At 37.8% G+C, this 19,389-nt stretch overlaps 1 protein-coding gene across 5 annotated transcripts in view; it reads right to left on the bottom strand.

Moving 5' to 3' along the window:
* Positions 1-19,389, bottom strand: part of TAB2 (TGF-beta activated kinase 1 (MAP3K7) binding protein 2) — a 93,766-nt gene that overhangs the window by 33,152 nt on the left and 41,225 nt on the right. For 4 of the 5 annotated variants that reach the window (XM_034990980.1, XM_034990981.1, XM_034990977.1 and 1 more), the window contains 2 exons: positions 15,146-15,336; positions 2,794-4,294 (listed from right to left, as the gene is read on the bottom strand). In XM_034990980.1, the coding sequence (XP_034846871.1) occupies positions 2,794-4,294; positions 15,146-15,247 (1,603 nt within the window). In that variant the 5' untranslated portion in view covers positions 15,248-15,336. Of the gene's footprint in view, positions 1-2,793; positions 4,295-15,145; positions 15,337-16,262; positions 17,717-19,389 lie in introns of those variants that run through there. The other variant, XM_034990979.1, reaches the window with a different exon arrangement.

Below are 19,389 nucleotides of genomic sequence, written 5' to 3'. Positions count from 1 at the left end.
GCCTTCCATGTTTAAGGAATAGCAAGAAGGCCAATAGGGCTGGTAAGCAGAAGGAAAAGAGCTGAGGGATGGGCAGTGGGGTCATGCAAGGCTTCCCAGCTTTTACTCTGAACGAAAAAGCCATCATATGCAGAGGAATTATATAATCTGACTTATGTTTTTTAACAGTGTCTCTCTGGCTGCTTATTTGAAAGAAGACCATAAGGAAGCAAGAGTGAAAGCAGGTAGGCTACTGCAATAATCCACTTGAGATGATGGTAGCTCAGACCAGAGTGGTGGCCATAGGTGGTAAGGAGAGAACTCTTAATACACCTTGAAGGTTAGAGTTGACAGATTTTACTGTCAAATTAGATGTGAAATATGAAAGAAAGGAGGAGTCAAGGGTGTTTCTGAAGTATCTGGCCTAAGCACTAAAAAAATTAAGTTGCCATTAACTGAGATGGGAGGACTGATCATAGGAAGAGTAAGCTGGGGGAATGTCAGAAGGTATTTCAGATACAGAAAATTCGAGATGCCTAGTAAACATTCAAATGGAGATGTTAAATAAACTGGCTTGAAATTTGGGGAATAAGTCTAGGTTAGAGTTACAAATTTGGGAATCATTAGCACATAATATTTATTTATTTATTTATATTGTTTTTAAAAGATTTTATTTATCTAGAGAGAGAGAGAAAGAGAGCACACGCGCATGTGTGCGCAGGGAAGGGCAGAGGGAGAGGGAGACAGAGAATCTAGGCAGATTGCGCTGAGCGTGAAGCCTGACATGGGGTTTGATCCCATGATCCTGAGATCATGACCTGAGCAGAAATCAAGAATGGGACGCTTAACTGAGCCACCCATGCACTCTGGCATTAGCATCTAATATTTAGAGTCATGAGGCTGAATGAGATCACCTACAGAATGGTACAGACAGAAAAGAGAAAAGGCCCAAGGATTAAGCTTTGAGGCTTTGATCTCATTTCTTTGAGAAGTGGAAGGATAAAGAGGTAAGAGCTGAGGGAGGGAGAACCAGCTAAGAATAAAAAGAGAGGTGGAAATTCTAGAGTAGTATCCTGAAGTCAAATGAACAAAATGTTTCACAGTGAAGAGGGTGCTTGACTGGTAAATGCTGCTGATACATACATCAAGGAAGATGAAGGCTGAAAGGAGACTGTGGGTTTTGTAACAATGCTGTCACTCATGACCTTGACAAGAGCAGTTCTGGGTGACTATAGTGGATAAAATCCTGACTGGATTAGATTCAAAAGAGAATGAGAGAAACTGGAGATAGCAAGTTTAAGCAACACTTTATATTCACACTCCAGTTAAAGGTGATTATGTCTATTTCAACTGAAAATTCCCTTTATCAAATTATCTTCATACAACAATTTACTCTCCATTTAAGAAACAGCAACTACCTAAATACAGGAAATCTGCTATTTGCTGGAAGGAGAGAAGGAGAAGAGGACTGTGGGAGAAAAACAGGAATTAAATATCAGTGAAATAAATAATGGTATATTAAAATTCATGTATTGCCTGAAACTAAACAAAAACGGGTCCAGTTTTAGCACAATTTCTAGTGCAATCGGAATCACCCACGGACCTTTAAAACACACATGCACACCTAGACCTCACCATTCAGATTCTAACTGAGCAAGTTTGGGATGAGCCCTGGGCATCCTTATTTGAAAGCTCCATAGGTGTTTATGAAATCTGAAAGCATCACAGCCCAGCTTGAGTTGAGAAGCACAAGAATACAGTAGTTTAAACATAACAATCAGGCTCCTCTGAGAAACTCAGCAGTAAAATCACTATTTTAAGAAATTTTTAAAAGAACAAGTGGTACTAGTGGTCGTACAGGGCTGCATGTTGCAAGGGGGTGATAATCTATTCTTCTCCAACCTACAATACTTGGAACAGCTCGCTGCGGATACAAAGATGACTACGATATGTTGTTGCTCTAAAGGACTCTCAGCCAATCTACAAACCTGCATCAATATTCAAGAAAACAAACACTTAACCTCCACTTTCATATCGGAAGGAGTTTAATGGTTTCTTACTGAAGATTAAGGAACTTAAGGGACCAAATAAAACACATATGACAGAAATTATCTCTACTTGAATTAATACAGATATAATTTAGTATTATGCCAATATCAACTAGTCTATTTCAGAAGAGGATAATCAAATGAGATAGACTAACTAGTGTTTTTATCCACAATTCCAAATAAAGATAAAGGCTGCATTAACTGATGTTTAAGGGAGGCTGAAAGAAACAAATATTGAGAACAGAACTCAAAATCTCTCTTAGAGGTAAATTATTCTAGGACTTGTAAGAAGTTAGATTTTGATATAAAATAAGACTAACAATGTTATATTAGAAAAACGAAAATACTTGAAGAATAGAGAAATCGCCTGGTCAAAGAAGGCAGATTTACCGACTATACGAGGCCACTAATATCTTACTAAGATGTGTTTTTATGAATTTTTATTCACAAAAATTTTAAAGAGCAAGTCAACATCACCACAGAGAAGAGAATTAACTGAAAAGAAAGGGTTAAAACATTAAGAAAGTAAGCACACCAGGATGGATTATGCTGAAGATGTAATAACCCTATCCTTCAAACTTTTAAGTTATATGATAGTAAAAATGAAATTCACAATTTGTACGAATACTCTGAGGTTTTAAAAGTAGTATGATTTGACACTTAAAAAAAGATGAAATAATAATACTGATAGCCATTTCTACAAGTAAAATCAAAGGTACACCAATAAGCCCAGCATGGAAAGTGACCCCACCTTCAGGATTATTACCTTGAGTGTAGGCAGCATCATCAGATCCCATACTCAACTTCCGTGCTTCACTTATTCTATCCACATGTGCTAAAGTAGGGTCCGTGAGGTGCTGAATATTCTCTGTTTCTACATAATGATCAGGATGGTTTAGAAGATTTGTAAGTTCAAAGGTAGGGGACACCACCCCTGGTGAAACTGCAGGGGGTTTATTAGGAGAAACTGTAATTTTGAAAGTATATTTTGTATTGGGTTGAGTGACCACGACTCGAGGAGAAGTTGCAGAGTTATTGCCTATTGCTCGACTTTTGGGAGGGTGGTGATGAATAAAGGCAGGACCCATGCTCACTTGCCCAGACATATTCCTGGAGGCAGCAGATGCTCCAGAGTTTGTGGATATGAAGAGGGTGGGCTGATTCCGCATGATCTGTTCATCTCCTGGGGCGGCATTAGCTGAAATATAGACCTTGGGTTGACTACGGGACATCACCTCATCAGTATTTGGGGGACTGGCAGCTATGTAAACAGTGGGCTGATTTCTATTTAAGGTCTGGCTGTTGACTGAAGAGGAACTGCTGGAGGTTCGAGGTCCAGAAGAACGCAATTTTGAAGAGCTGTTTCTTTGTGGGGGTTCAAGTTTGATTTCAATCTGGTTTTTTCGAGGTCCTGTTGAAATATTCTGAATGTTATATTGGCTATGGGCAGAAGACTGTGAGCTACCAGATGAATGAATTGTTGGTGGCTGTGGAGTAGTAGGTGAACTGATGGGCATGTAGACGTGAGAGGTCTGGTGGCCTTGCTGGTTTGGCTGCTGGGCTGAGGTATGTGACATAGGATTAGATGCAGGATAAGTAGTCCAGGGACCAGGTTGTGAAGGTTGATAGACTTGTTGAGGGTTCATAGGATTAAACTGAGATACCCAGCCAGAATGCTGTTGCGTCTGCCGAGCTGTGCCACTAGGAGTTGTAATGTAAGGCCTAATATAGATAGAATTTCCCTGTGGACTGTTAAGTACAGGTGGAGGGACACCATGTATGTGCAGAGATGTGGGAGTATTACGACCAGTCTGGATATTTGGGGCTAAAGTTACCATAATGGGATTAAATCTGGGCGTCTGCTGAGAAAGGTTAGATGTTCCTTTGCTGCCTAACTGAAATCCAAGATGTGGTGCTGAATTTGAAGTACCAGACGTACTAGACATTCCAAAAACATTAAAGCCTTGAGGAACTTGAGCTGGTGCTGTCTGTGGCTCCTGCTGAAAGAGTTCATTATTGGACTGACCACCTTGAAGTTGTCCGTCACTGATGCTGTGCGTCAGAGTCCTGCTTCCATTCATTCTACTTCCTTCTCTTCCATGGTGGTAAACATTCTGTGACTGCAAGTCCAAGTTGAGAGAAGTCATGTGATTTCGGAGGCCAGAAATTCCAGAGTCATCCGAGAAATTCAAGTCTCCTTCACCATAAAGATACCTTGTACTCTCTTGAGAGAGAACAGCACAGCAAGCATCCAGGTTATTATTATTCTATAAAACAAAATGAAAATAGCTTGATGTTAACCACCTTCTGGTTGTTACACTCTCATCACTACTAAAATAGTACGTGATTAACGAGTGATTAGTTAATACAATTCTAACAGACATATTTGAACCTTTTTATTGAGAAGAACTATTTTTTTGTGCAAATGCTTGAATTACAAATCCTCACTACTAACATAGTGGAAAAGCTCTCTAACTAGCAATAGCTGACAGCAAACCAAGTCACTGTTCCGTTTAAGGAGCTATTTTACAGTAAAATGGATTCATGCAAATACAGTAAAAATTATAACCTAATCAAAAATATGATTTGAATGCTGAACAAAACATAACCATTAAGTATTATATTCATTAGGCATATAATACTATATAATTAAATGTTTTGCACATTCAAGTGCTATATGAATTGTTTTAAATTAATGACCTTTTAAAAAATGATATGTAGGGAGCGCCTGGGTGGCCCAGTCAGTTAAGTGTCCAACTCTTGATTTCAGCTCAGGTCATAATCTCAGGATTGTGAGATCAGGCCCTGTGTCGGGCTCCACACTCGGCACAGCGTCTGTTTAGGATTCTCTCTCCCTCTCTCTCTGCCTCACCCCCGTTCGTGAACGCTCTCACTCTCTAAATAAACTCTTTAAAAAATTACATATGTGGTATTTAAATAGAAAAAGTCCTAAAATAACACAACAAAGTCATCTCAATTCATTATATGCTTCCTCTAAACTCAAGGTAGCACCTAGAGCAACTGAGCTCCTATCTCTGCCTTTAGATAGCACCATATAAATCTACTCCACAGAAATGAAAACAAAAACAAAAAAGCAACCAGATTATTTCTAAAGAATCCTCAAGAAACTGACCAATCACCAGTCATAAATCATCCATAAAAATATTTACTGAACATCTAAATTATGCATAGTACTCTGAGACTGTGGAAGACTCAATGACATATAGAAACAAAATTTTCCCTAGAAAAGTTTTGCAACTCAATTAGACAAACCATGGATTTCTGAAAAGGTAACACTATTAAAACATGACTATGTGCCAAATAATAAGTGGTTTCTAAGTTCAACAGAGAGTTAGTATTGTAGACTACCGTACACAGAACTGTGTTAATAAGGGAGGCATAGTCTGATGGGCTTCGTACACAGTAGTATATGCAGGACTTGAAGAGGGAAAAAGGACTCCTAGTGAAGGGAACGGCATGAGTAAAGACAGACTTTAGTGTGATAATAAGTAAAAGCATATTCTAAACAAGGTTAACTGGAACAGATTTAGTTGGAGTTAAAGGTTTGTATCGGAGATTTTGTGGAACAAATATTAATAAAGCAGATTGGGATTAAATACAGGTATACCTCATTTTTTTTTTTTAAAGATTTTATTTATTTATTTGATATAGAGAGAGACAACGAGAGAGGGAACACAAGCAGGGGGAGTGGGAGAGGGAGAAGCAGGCCTCCTGCTGAGCAGGGAGCCCGATGCGGGGCTCGATCCCAGGACTCCGGGATCATGACCTGAGCCGAAGGCAGACGCTTAACGACTGAGCCACCCAGGCGCCCCAGGTATACCTCATTTTATTGAGCTTTGCAGATACTGTGTTTTTTACAAATTTAAAGTTCGTGGTACCCTGCACTGAGTGAAATTTTTTTTTTTTTTTTTTTTTTTGCATTGAGCGAATTTATTGGCACCATTTTTCCAACAGCATTTGCTCACTTCATGTCTCTGTGCCACATTCTGGTAACTGTTAGAATATTTCAAACCTTTTCTTTCTTTTTTTTTTTTTTTAAAGATTTTATTTATTTATTTGAGACAGAGAGAATGAGAGACAGAGAGCATGAGAGGGAGGAGGGTCAGAGGGAGAAGCAGACTCCCTGCCGAGCAGGAAGCACAATGCGGGACTCGATCCCAGGACTCCAGGATCATGACCTGAGCCGAAGGCAGTCGCTTAACCAACTGAGCCACCCAGGCGCCCCAAACCTTTTCATTACTATTGTATTTGTTAGGGCAATCCATGGTCCACTGATCTTTTTTTTTTAAAGGTTTACTTGTTTATATGAGAGAGAGAGAGAGCATGCAGGAGAGCACGAGTGGGGGGCTGGGCAGAGGGAGACAGAGCCTGACTTGGGGCTCGATCCCATGACTCCGAGATCATGACCTGAGCTGAAATCCAAGAGTTGGATGCTCAACTGACTGAGCCATCTAGGCGCCCAATCCAGTGATCTTCGATGTTATTACTCTAATTGTTTTGGGGTGCTATGAACCATATCCATGAAGATGGTGAACTTCATTGATAAATGTTGTGTGTATTCTGACTATTCCACTGACTGTTTCCCCATCTCTTTCCCTCTCCTTGGACTTCCCTATTTTCTGTGACACAACAATACTGAAATGACCCTAATTAATAATAATAATGATGATGATGATGATGATGATAACCCTACAATGGCTTCTAAGTGTTCAAGTGAAAGGAAGAGCTGTACCTATCTCAACTGTCAATCAAAGGCTAGAACTGATTAAACTTAGTGAGGCATGTCAAAATCCAAGATAGGCCAGAGCCTGTTGTAAATGCAAAGGATTTTAGGTTCTTGAAGGAAATTAAAAGCGCTACTCCAGTGAGCACATGAATGATAAGAAAGCAAAGCTGTCTTATTGTTGATAGGAGAAAGTTTTAGTGGTCTGCATAGAAGGTCAAACCAGTTTCACCATTCCCTTGAGCCAAAGCCTAATCCAGAGCAAGGCTCTAGCCTCTCTTCAATACTGTGAAGGCTGAGAGAGGTGAGGAAGCTCCAGAAGAGAAGTCTAAAGCTAGCAGAGGCTGGTTTATGAGGTTTAAGGAGAGAAGCCATCTCCATAACATCAAGTGCAAGGTGAAGCAGCAAGTGCTGATATAGAAACTGCAGCAAGTTACCCAGAAGATCCAGCTAAGATAATTAGTGAAGGTGGCTACACTAAGTAACAAATTTTCAATGTAGATGCAATAGCCTTATATTGGAAGAAGATTCCATCTATGACTTTCATAGCTACAGAGAAGAAGTCAATGCCTGGCTTCAAAGGACAGGCTCACTCTCTTGTTAGAGGCTAATGCAGCTGGTGACTTTAAATTGAAGCCAGTGCTCATTTACGATTCCAAAAATCATAGGGCCCTTAACAATTATGCTAAATCTACTGTTTTTGCTCTATAAAGGGAACAACAAAGGCTGGATGACAGCACATCTGTTTACAATGTGATTCACTGAATATTTTAAGCCCATTATTGAGACCTACTGCTCAGAAAAAAAGATTCCTTTCAAAATATTACTGCTTACTGACAATGCACCTGATCACCCAGGGAGCTTTGATGGAGATGTACAATGAGATTTATCTTGTTTTCATCCCTGCTAACACAATATCCATTTGACAGCCCATGGATCAAGGGGTCATTTAGACTTTCAAGTCTTGTTATTTAAGAAACAAATTTTGTAAGGTTATAGCTGCCATACACAGTGATTTCTCTGATAGATCCAGGCAAAGTAAACTGAAAACCTTCAGAGCATTTGATTCATGGGAAGAGGTCAAAATAGCAACATTAACAGAAGTGAGGAAGGAGATGATTCCAATCCTCATGGATGACTTTGAGGGGTTCAGGACTTCAGTGGAGGAAGTAACTGCAGATGTGGTGGAAAGAGCAACAGAATTAGAAGTGGAGCCTGAGGATATGATTGAGTTGTGTAATCTCATGATAAAACTTTAATGAATGAGGAGTTACTTCTCACAAATGAACAAAAAAAAAGTGGTCTTTTTGAGATGGAATCTACTGCTGAAGATGCTGTGAAGATTGCTGAAATGACAATAAAGGATTCAGAATATTACATAAACTTAGTTGAGAAAGCAGTGGCAGGATTTGACTGATTCCCATTTAGAAGTTCTCCTGTGGGTAAGATGCCATCAAATAGCATTGCATGCTATAGAGAAATCGTATGTGAAAGAGTCAGTTGATGTAGCAAAGTTCATTGTTGTCTTATTTTAAGAAACTGCCACAGCCACCCAACCTTCAGCAACCACTATCCTGATCAGTCAGCAGCCATCAACATGGAGGCAAGACCCTACACCAGCAAACAGATTGCTACTCACTGAAAGCTCAGATGATAGTTAGTATTTTTTAGCAATAAAGTATTTTTTAATTAAGGTATGTTCATTGTCTTTTTAGACATAATGCTATTGCACTATCAATAGACTATAGTATAGTGTAAACGTAATTTTTATATGCACTGGGAAACCAAAAAATTCACTTGACTTGCTTTGTTATGATATTCGTTTTATTATAGGGGTCTGGAACCAAACCCACAATATTTCCAAGGTATGCCTATAATTAAGGATTTTGAAAAATGAGTCACACTAACGTCTGGACTCTGACATAGGCAATGGGGAGAAGCCACTTAACATGAATGAACCGAGAAGTAAAGACACAAGGGCATTTTGGGGAGGCAGTCTGTTGATACTCAAGATGAATGGGAAAGTGAAAATTTCTTGACAACACCACCACTGGAAGACATGAAATTATGACTGTTTGATAGTGGACACAAATTATGAAAGACTACAAATAAACAATGGATACAATTTGGCTATGAGAGAGAAAGAGCCTTCAAAGAGGGTTGGAAGATTAGAAGTCTGACAGAAAGAGGTCAGTTTTAGATATAAAAAAGATGAATAACCAAGTTAAAATGTCTATAGGTGGTTTGATAGGAGATAAAATCTAATTAAAGGAAACTGAACTACAAAAGGCATCTTGAAGTCTTGTTAAGAAATGACAGTCCGCAGTTCGAATGGGTAATGCAAAAACAAAGTTAGTAAGGTTTGACTTTTTTCCTCCCAACCTAACAGTTCAAATCTCTCATGCTATAAAAATTCTCTTACCCTATTCCTAACTCTGAATTGATATATATTAGTTTTTGAAATAAAATTTAAAAATTCACCACAATCTTTATCAACCAATTACTGTTATTACAGTTAGATTCTTGCCAAACCTAATTGGTGCTTTTTGCTTCAAGCTAACTTTATTGCTATTTCTGTAAATTCTCCCTACTAAACCAAAGCTCACAAAGACCTCATCTTCTCACCTCCTCTCGGCCAACATCCCCAAATTAAAATGTGTATTGTCTACTTAATCCAATCCCACACTTCCTTTTTAAAAGCAGATACTCATATTTACAAAGTCTTCCTCCTTAATTCTCTTGAGCTCTCAAAAATCCCTTCAATCCTTTATAAAATCTGATTTATAAAATCTAATATGTTCTAGTCCCAGTTATGCTAGTAATTCACATGGCCTTAGGTTATTCACCCTCTACAGACATCACTTTCTTAGCCACAATAGGATAAAAGAAAATGTACTTTTTATTAAATTTATTTAAAAAATTTAAAACGTATTAAAAAATAAAGAGTAAACATGATAAACTCACCTATATTCATCATCCAGCTTTAACAATATCAATATATGGCAAATCTTTTTTCATCTAATGGATGTGCCCCAGCTTCTCCCCCCACCAAGCTAGATCAAGTCTCTGACATTATTTCATTTTTATCTGTGAATACTTCAGTATGTATCTTTTAAAAATAGGGACCTATAAAAACATAACCACAATGACAATATCATACCTTAAAATATTCAATACTTAATATCAGCTAATATCGAAATAGTGTTGAAATTCCGATTGTGTCATAAATGTCTTTTTAGTTAGTCTGAAAGAGGATCTAAGGAAGGTCCACATATTTAATTTGGCTGATATGTCTCTTAAATTTCCGATAATAATTAATCCTCCCCTCTTCTAAAAACTTTCTGGTCATTTGTTGAAAAACTTCATCACTTGTGCAGCAGAATTTCCCATCTAGACTGGATAGGTGCACTCTGTGGTGTCAATATCGGCTGTATTTCATTGTGAACTAGTAGTTGTAACTCTAAGTGTCAGCAGGTTCATGTATGAATTTTTGGCAAGACTCTTTATAGGGTCTGTTTCTTACTGTATCACACAAGGAGACACAATGTCTGTCTGTCCTTTTGTGATCTTAAAGCTGACGGGTAGATTCTGATGTTATCAGCCTGATCCAGCTAATGATTTCAAGCAGTTACTGATGATCACTTTAGAATCTTTATCTCATTAGGGGTTGCAAAATGGTGATATTGGTGATATCCCAATTATAAGATTCCTTCTTTGTGTATGAGCTGCAGTTCTTCCTCAAAGAACTTGCTCTCTTCAACTATTTAGTACTCTTTGCACAGAAGAAAAAGGATAAATAAATTCTCTCTACTGGTTTTTTAGAATAACGAATTGATGCCCTTAGCAACCTCTAAAAGTTACTAAGATTTATTTTCAGTATCCTCATAAACTCCAGTTATCTTTAACATTTTGATGTGTATCAACTGATTATGGTCATTATATCCTATCTTTAGGCTAGTGGGAATGATTTCAAGTTGGCTCATGTGTACATATGACATGAACCTAGTAGTCTTTCATAGCTTGTTTTCTGATATGACAAGAAGTCCAAAATCATCTTGTACACTTCTTACCCTAGACCTGGAATCATCTATTTCTCAAAGACACCCCAATTACTTTCAGTGAGACTCCCTTTAAGTGTAACAAAAGGCGTGGGATAAGTTTCTAAAAGGTTGAAAATCATTGCTTTTTTGTATATATGCAAATCTGCATTCATTCTCTTCAAAGCTACAAAAGGTCTGACTCATTATTTCCAGTTCCTCTTGCATTTTTCCCCAAGCTTCTTGCACAGACACAGAGATTACAGATAGTATCAAAATATCTCCTAGGATCATCCTTCTCTAACTCTGATTCATTCACTCCTTCAACCAATTTACTGAGCTTCCATTAGGCAAGTAGGAAAGAATACAACTGCTGCTAAGGATCTCATGGTCTAGTAGAGGACATTAATGTGTTCACAAATAAATATAATACAGACTGACAGGTGTTTTAATAAGAATATGATAAGGACTATGGGTGGAGGTCATCTGAAAAGGTTTCAACTAAGGATATGGTACTTAAATACTAAGTCTTACAAATACTGAATGCACACAACTAACACATTGCTTTGAAAAGGAATAGCAAATTTTAAACTTACAGATTAAATTGTCACTTTAAGAGAATTGAATAATTCAGTGGAAAAAAAGGAAAAAAGTCAGAGTGTCAACTATGCAATATTTTTACACTATTCTAAGATTCAATTATCAAATATAAATAAAATTTAAAGATATGAGTTACACCTGCTGATATTATTGCCATCTTAGAGAATCCACAGCACAAGGAAATGATATAAGTAGTTCCAAACAAGAATCTGAGCAGTAAATAAAGTCAAGAAGAGAACAGAGGGTAGATACTTCTTTTCTTCTCTCAGGAAGCAAGATATTTAAGAGCAAATATACAAAGTGGCAGCACAGCATGATCCTTTGATGACTAAATTTCTTATATTTTCTATACCACGGTTTTTTCATCTAGAAAAGTTCGGAACCAGTATTTTATAGGGAGGCTCTCTCCAGAGAAAGGACAGAAGCCTACCCAACTGAGGAAGGGAGAGCAGCTCCCAAAAGAAAAGTCTGTCACCAAGTAAGAGATGTTTGGAAGTACATTTAGAGGTAGCTAAATTTACTTTTACTTTAAAAATATCTCCCCAAATTTGGGAAGATGTACACCCTAGCTGTATTCCCAGAGGAGGCTTCCCCATTCCTTTCTTTAACATTTCTTGTTATATCAGCTAAAACCCACATTACTTAGATGCCCAGAATGATTATCAACTCAATTTAAAAGAATGGTAATTTGCAAGCAAAATGGATTTCATTTTAGTTATCACTAGATGCTGGGAAGCATGCCTTAGGGAGGTCTGTCTTTGTAAAACCAGATAAACACGGTGAAAGTGTTATTACCAGGTACCCAAAAGAAATTCAAAATCATTTATTTTCTTTTTTGGTAAAACTGAACACATGCTTACTTCTTACATTTTAAAAAAGTAGGTAATTCATTTATACAGATCAAAACAATAGAGAAAGATATATGTTGAGATGTCTCACTTCTATCTCCATCCCCATCTGGCCTTTTCCTTCTTGCTCACTATGGATGACTATCTTTTATTAATTTTGTTTTTAATCCTTCTGGTATTTCTTTATGCAAACAAGGGCAAATATACATGTGAATATTTACTCCCCCATCCTCATTTATTATTTTTTTATTTTTAAAAGATTTTATTTGAAAGAGAGAGAGAATCTGTGTGCGTGCACGCACACGAAGCAGGGGGCAGAGGGAGAGGGAGAAGCAGACTCCTCGCCAAGCAGGGAGCCCCTTGTGGGGCTTGATCCCAGGACCCTGAGATCAGGAGCAGACCCTTAACCGACTGAGCCACCCAGGCGCACCCCCATCCTCCTTTATACATACTACCCTGCATTTTAATTTAATACACCCTGAAAACCATACTGCAGCACTCTATTTTTTTGAAAATTATTTATTTATTTATTTATTTATTTATTTATTTTTAAGATTTTATTTATTTATTTGAGAGAGAGAGACTGAGAGAGCGAGCACATGAGAGGGGGGAGGGTTGGGAGGGTCAGAGGGAGAAGCAGACTCCCTGCCGAGCAGGGAGCCCGATGCGGGACTTGATCCAGGGACTCCAGGATCATGACCTGAGCCGAAGGCAGTCGCTTAACCAACTGAGCCACCCAGGCGCCCTGAAAATAATTTAAATAATTATACAAAATGCTCCCAGTTAAGGTTCTTCAAAATCTCTACAGCGGTGCTACTGGGAAAGTGTTCTGGACAGTTCTTTCATATCAAGTCTTATAACATTTTATTGAAGAACTATATTATTTTTCTATTTTTCAGTGACTCACTGAACTCTCTCGGTATAATGTTATTTTATTTTAAAGTCTATTTGAAAAGTTAGAAAGAGGTACCTGGGTTCTACGGGGAAAACACCCCCCCCCTCAACTATCTCTGCTCCTCCCCATACTTCTGACTCCAGTCATTACTTTTTTTTTTAACTTTTCATTTTTTCTTTTACATACTATATCAACTAATGTGGACTACTGATTCATTCACCAAATATTTATTATAGGTCTTCTACTATTATTATTGTTATTAGTAATGGCTGCTAACATTTACTGAGCACTCATTATGAATCAGGTATCCTACCAGTTGTTTTATCTGCATCATATTTAATTCACTGTGAAGTTTTTTATTCCCACTATACAGATGAGGAAAATGAGGGTCAGAGAGGTTAATTAAATTACTGCTAGTAACTGTTAAAACTTGAACTCCAGTCTGTTTATCACCAAAACATATGCTATTTATTATTTAATTTTTAAATTTTACTTTTACTTATTTATTTCTCCCCAGTTTTACTAAGGTATGATCGACAAAAACGGTATATATTTAGGCTGTACAATGTGATTCTTTAAAGGTAAATACAATGTTACAACTTAATATATTTATACATTGTGAAATGATCACTAAAATCAAGTTAATCAATGCATCCACCACTTTACAGTCTTCCCCCACCCCCAAGTGTTTTTTCAGTGGTGGTGAGAACACTTAAGATCCACTTTTTGTGAATTTCAAGGACACAATACAGTATTATTGACTCAAAACATATTCTCTTAAACACTATACTATAGAAAAAGCCAGGCATATTCAGAGAATTCCAATCAGTTGAGGACGTCTGCAGCACAGGGTGTGAAGAGGAAGGACTAGGCAAGAGACCAGGCTGCAGAAGAAGGCAGGATTCCAGATCACAGACCTAGTATGCCCTAGTCACGATACATGAACTTTATTCTGAAGGGTATGGAAAACAATCATGAGGTTTTTAGGCAGGTAAATACATGACAAAATCTGCATTTAGAAAGACACCTTGGCAGAAGTGAGGTGGATAGACTGGAGAGACCAAAACTGGATTAAACTAAAGGCAGGTAATTAAAATGTACAGATAAAAGGTGATAAGGGTGTGAACAAAATGTAGTCACTTGGCATCAAGTACAGGTGTTGAGCCTTTAAAAATTTCATATAATTTCAAACTTTAAAAACAATTTGTCAAGTAAATATATCTGAGCCCAAATTACCTTTTTATATCTCTATTTTAACAAGCTGAAAGATAGTTTTTGATGGAAAGATTTCTAGTTTATCAAATGAGAAGGCACAACTATCACTAAATATTTAGAATTATGGATTTCTAAAATTGTACAGACAAGAAAAAAGTAAAAATTTATTAGATGGTTAGTGACAGTATTTGGAAAACCTACAGATTAAATTAAAAAATATAAAAACAAACTTTCTTCTTTAGAATTGGGACCTGAGGCATTGTCGAAGTCAAATTCCTCTGTTTTCCAGACAAGCAAACTAGAGTATAAAGAAGGCATATTACTCGCCAAATCAGCTTGGGGTGCTCATTTGGGATTAGAACCCATGTTTCCTGACTCCTTATTTAATGATTTTCTCACTTTCATATGAAGATGTGGAATTTAAAAACATTCTGGCAAAACAGGTGGGGGAAAAGTGAAGCAAGCTCACAGTAAGTATGGACTACGTACCAACACTTTCTATTGGGCTCCTGTTTAGTCCTCATACCTACTTTACAAGGTAGTTTCTGGGAACCATCACTGGATCGGTGGTTCTGAACCCGGTTCTGGCATATTATCTGTATGCCAGAGAGCCGAAATACCTCGTTTAAGTAGGCCACCTAACTATGAGACACCAAAGTTCATTTCTTTTCATCATAGCACACTAATGCCAACAAGAAGATAAAAGAGTTTTCTTCCAATATGAAAAAAACCACCACCCAGGTTTACATGAATGAGTTCAGAAATCGATGCACACTGACCTGTAACATGCACCTGGATACAACAACTTCAGGTACTTCAGGGAATTTTTGTCGCAGGTCATGTAAAACCTGAAAATCAATTTGGTGGCTTCCTTGGGCCATTCGTATATTGCCTGATCAGGACTATTTGTACAGTAGGCAATTCTAGGCCTTAGTGGAAATAGTACTCATCTCTTCTGTCCAAGCATTTTCTGTGAAAGAAAGAAAAAAAATTTTAATGACAACTGATTAGAGAATGAATATTGTTGTGAATTTAAAATTTCAATACATAGGGTACGTGCTTTAGTAACTAACATTTAATGTAAGTTATCAAAAAATTATTTAGTCCTATAAGGCCTTCCAGATGGTTATGTCTTTTCGATTTATAACTCTTGCTGGCAAACTTTTAGACTAATTCCTATCTATTTGTATGCTTTATGATGGCTGTTCCAAAAGGCTTTTAAGAAATTATTGTCAAGGATGTCTTCCCTCATTCTTCTAAAAGGGGAAAATGAATAACTTTCTGACATTTTTCTTAATAATCTGAGGACAGCCTGAGGTGCATAATCTTATTTACTCTACTTAACATTTTTAAAGTCTGGATCCTGATAAAGTCTGGTTTTACAAATGACTTTGCATGCTTTGTCTAAAAATGATCTATAACCCAGTATGTTTGATATCTTAACTTTCAGATATACTTAATCCTTAAATATGCAATGAATTCATCCTCAGGAGATTAGTAGCATTTTACTCCCTGTTTTTAATAGAATTAATATTTAAAAAATACTAACGCTTGAGCCTCAACCCCAAAGGTCCTGATTTAATTGGTTGGGGAGTAGCCTGGGCATATGGATTTTTAAATCTTCCCCAAGTAATTCTCATGTGTGGCCAAAGCTGAGACCTACCTAACTTGATTTTATTCTTAATGCAAACCATGTTTAATCTTGAAAGCCTCTTTGGGATATAAACAGTATGTAAGTATATTAAACCTAAATAACATTAAAATATTTAACTATCATGCTATTTTCTTAATCATTTCAGTTTCTGATAAATTTAACAATAAGACAATCTCTTTCAAACAGATTTCTTATGTGTAGTATTCTAATTTTGCTAACATAAGCTTAAAAAAAACACAGACCTGTAAACTCCATGAATATAGGCATCAGGCCCTCTGTCCCTTCTTGTGTAGCTAGCACTGTGTCGGCAGTATTCAGTGCAACAGTATATACGAAAGTATTTTTTACCAAATTTAGTTATGGCGGAACTCCTGAATCCTCAACAGAATAGAAGCTCATTTAGATATGCATAGTAAAGCCTTTCAGCTTTTTATTATTATTTAATTAAATTCCTTGATTCGTTCATCTATGTGACTTCTCATAGGTAAGAGCTACAATGGGTTAGAGGAAAAAAGAGAAGTATTGAAAATTAGTAAATGATACTTAAAAATAACTGAAGGCTGTTCAACTTGAGAAAGCCACCCTTGACTCCACCTCAGCTATCAGCTCATTTCTCTGCCCCTTCCCTCTTCTGGGCTACAACTACTTGAAAGGGTTGTTTATACGTAAGTATCTTCCCTTCCTCCCTTCTAATCTCTTTTAAACCTACCCCAATCAGGCTTTCCCAGTTTTTGTCCACTGAAACTATACTCATCAAAGCTGTCCGAGAACTTCAGGTTGTCAGACCTAACGAGTAGTCCTCAGTCCTCATCCAGTGATAGCTTAGGACTCGGTCAACCAATCCCTCTTTAAACAAGGGCTTCACTTGGCTTCCGAGATTTATACTCTTCTGGTGTTTCTCCCACCCACCGGGAGCTCCTTCTCAGTTCTGTCAGATCTTTCTTTTCTGGACATCTAAATGTTGGCGGACAATGGAGTTCAGATCTAGGGTTTCTTTTCAACTATACCTACATTCCTCTGCAGGGTCAGCTCATCCAAATATACTGCTTTACACAGAGGCTTTGCAAATTTATTTCTGCAAGGCCAAGGGAGCTCTCTCCCTTGAGTTCCACACTCACTAATATAGCCAGTTACCTGCCTGACATCTCAAACTCACTTCAAACTTAGCATGTCCAAAATTAAACTCTTAATTCCCCCCATCCAAACCAATCCCTCCAGTCTTTCTCATCCCAGTAAATGGTGCCATCATTTATCCCGTTGATCCTTCTTTCACATCCCGTATCTAATCCAGCATCAAGTCTCGTTCACTGTATCTGCAAACAATATGCCGAATCTGACCACTTTCTCCCACCTGTTACTGCTCTTGTCTGAGCCAGCACTGTAAGTCACCTAGAATGCCGCTGCAAAGGTCTCTTAACTGGTTTCCTCCCTGCCTTCACTTTCTGCTCCACCCCCGCCCCTCACTCTGTTGAGCGAAGTGATCTCTGTGAAAAGTACATCAGGGCAAAATCCCCTGCTCAAAATCCTACAACACAAGGCCCCTGGCTAACTCCCACCGCTCAGACTTTTCACTTCTGTCACTCTCCTAGTTCCCTCAGTTCTGGCTAGTTCTCAAAAAAGCCACTCTGTCCTCCCTTAGTGTTTTTACACTTGTTGCTCCTTCTGCCTGGGACATTTTATCCTCAGATACTTGCATGGCCCCCCCCTCTTACTTCATTAAGATCTCTGATCACGTTACTTCCTCAGAAATAGCTTCCTTGACCCATCTCCCTAAAATAATGCCACAATGGTCTCCCCCCATCACATCCTCATACCCTGCTTTTCCTCACAGCAGTTGTCAATACCTGATATGTATTTATTTTTTACCTATCTATCTATTCCCAAAATGTTAACTCCATAGGATCAAGAACTCTGAAGTTCACTGCTACATCCCCAGGACCTACCTAGGTCAAAGATGCAACATTTGTTGGATGAAAAGAAGGTTTTACTGTTTCTTTACATGGTTTCTTCATATTATTTTGCTTCTAAAACACATTTCAAATGATCTAGATTTGGAAATTTTTACACAATTTGAGGGAGAGGCAAATAAATTTTCACTCTAATTGAGTCAGACCACCTTTACTAGAGGAGGATGAATCATGAATATAAATTTCAACTGATTCCATCATTAAAACAAATTTCCAAGATTCTTTGTTCAAATGTACAACTGTATTTTAGGGATTCCACTTCCTGTAATGGCTGGGTAGCTCCTACTAGATCAGTTCTCTCATAAACAACTATAAACACTAGACAAAGTATAAAAACAACTACTTGAGGGCAGAAAGCATAAACAGCAACAGAGGGATGGTGGGGAGGAGAAGGGAGTCAGTACTTAGAAGGTAACAGCATGGGGTGATTTTCCCTTTTTTAAATGGCATTTAGCCAGAGAGCAGGCCCCAGCTGGTTTGGTAGCTGAAACCTAGACAGAAAACCTACAGCCCTACTTGCTTAATGAACCAAAGGATAGACTTTGGCATAACCACACCAGCTGAAAACCTAGTAAGGTAAATCACAAGAAGAGAGGAGCACCAAATCCTATGTATAAATTCTGCACACATCTCTGATCCCCAAACTACACATATGTGAGATTCCAAGCAGCCCGGCCAAAGCTAAAATAACTGAGATTTCAGAGTTTGCAGTTGGGAGTTCAGCCAAGTTAACTGCCTACCTAAATGCAAGCAAGCAAACCAACCAAACATCAATGCTCACTACTGGAGGAACACAATAGAATCCAGAGTTTCTACACGTCCTTTTCTTAAGAAACACGTAAGGAACGGGAAAAACTGACCCATACTCAAGAGAGAAGGCAACCAAGGGAGAGCAAGCCCGAGATGACCCAGATGGTAGAATGATTAGCACATAAGGATTCTAAAGCAGCTACTTTATGCTTAAAGATGTGAGGGCAAATATGCTTGGATCTCAGATAAAAAAAAGCAAATGAACAGAAACTATATTTTAAAAAAAGAGAGAGAACCAAACTCAAATCAAAAGTGAAAAATAAAATGTCTGAGATAAAAAATTCACTGGATGGATTTAACTGCATATTGGAAATGACAGAACAGTCAGTGAACTTGAAGATAAAGCAATAGAAATTGTTCCAACCTGAAGAATGGAGAAAAAAAAAATGACCGGGGGTGGGGTGGGTGAGGGGAGGAAGAGAATCTCAGGAACCTGTGGGAAAATATCACAAAGTCTAAAGTACTTGTAATTGGAGATCCAGAAGCATAGGGGAGGGACAATGGGGTAGAAAAGAACTATTTGAAGAAATACTGACTAAAAATTTCCCCAAGTTAGTAAAAGATATAAATTTACAGATCAAGGAGATCTTGA

Source organism: Mirounga leonina, unplaced genomic scaffold (assembly GCF_011800145.1).
Source record: "Mirounga leonina isolate KUSES-001 unplaced genomic scaffold, KU_Mleo_1.0 Mir_53, whole genome shotgun sequence".
In the NCBI taxonomy this organism is placed as follows: Eukaryota; Metazoa; Chordata; class Mammalia; order Carnivora; family Phocidae; genus Mirounga; species Mirounga leonina.
The sequence above is the reverse complement of the archived record's forward strand: the minus strand, read 5'-3'. Positions and strand labels throughout refer to the sequence as shown.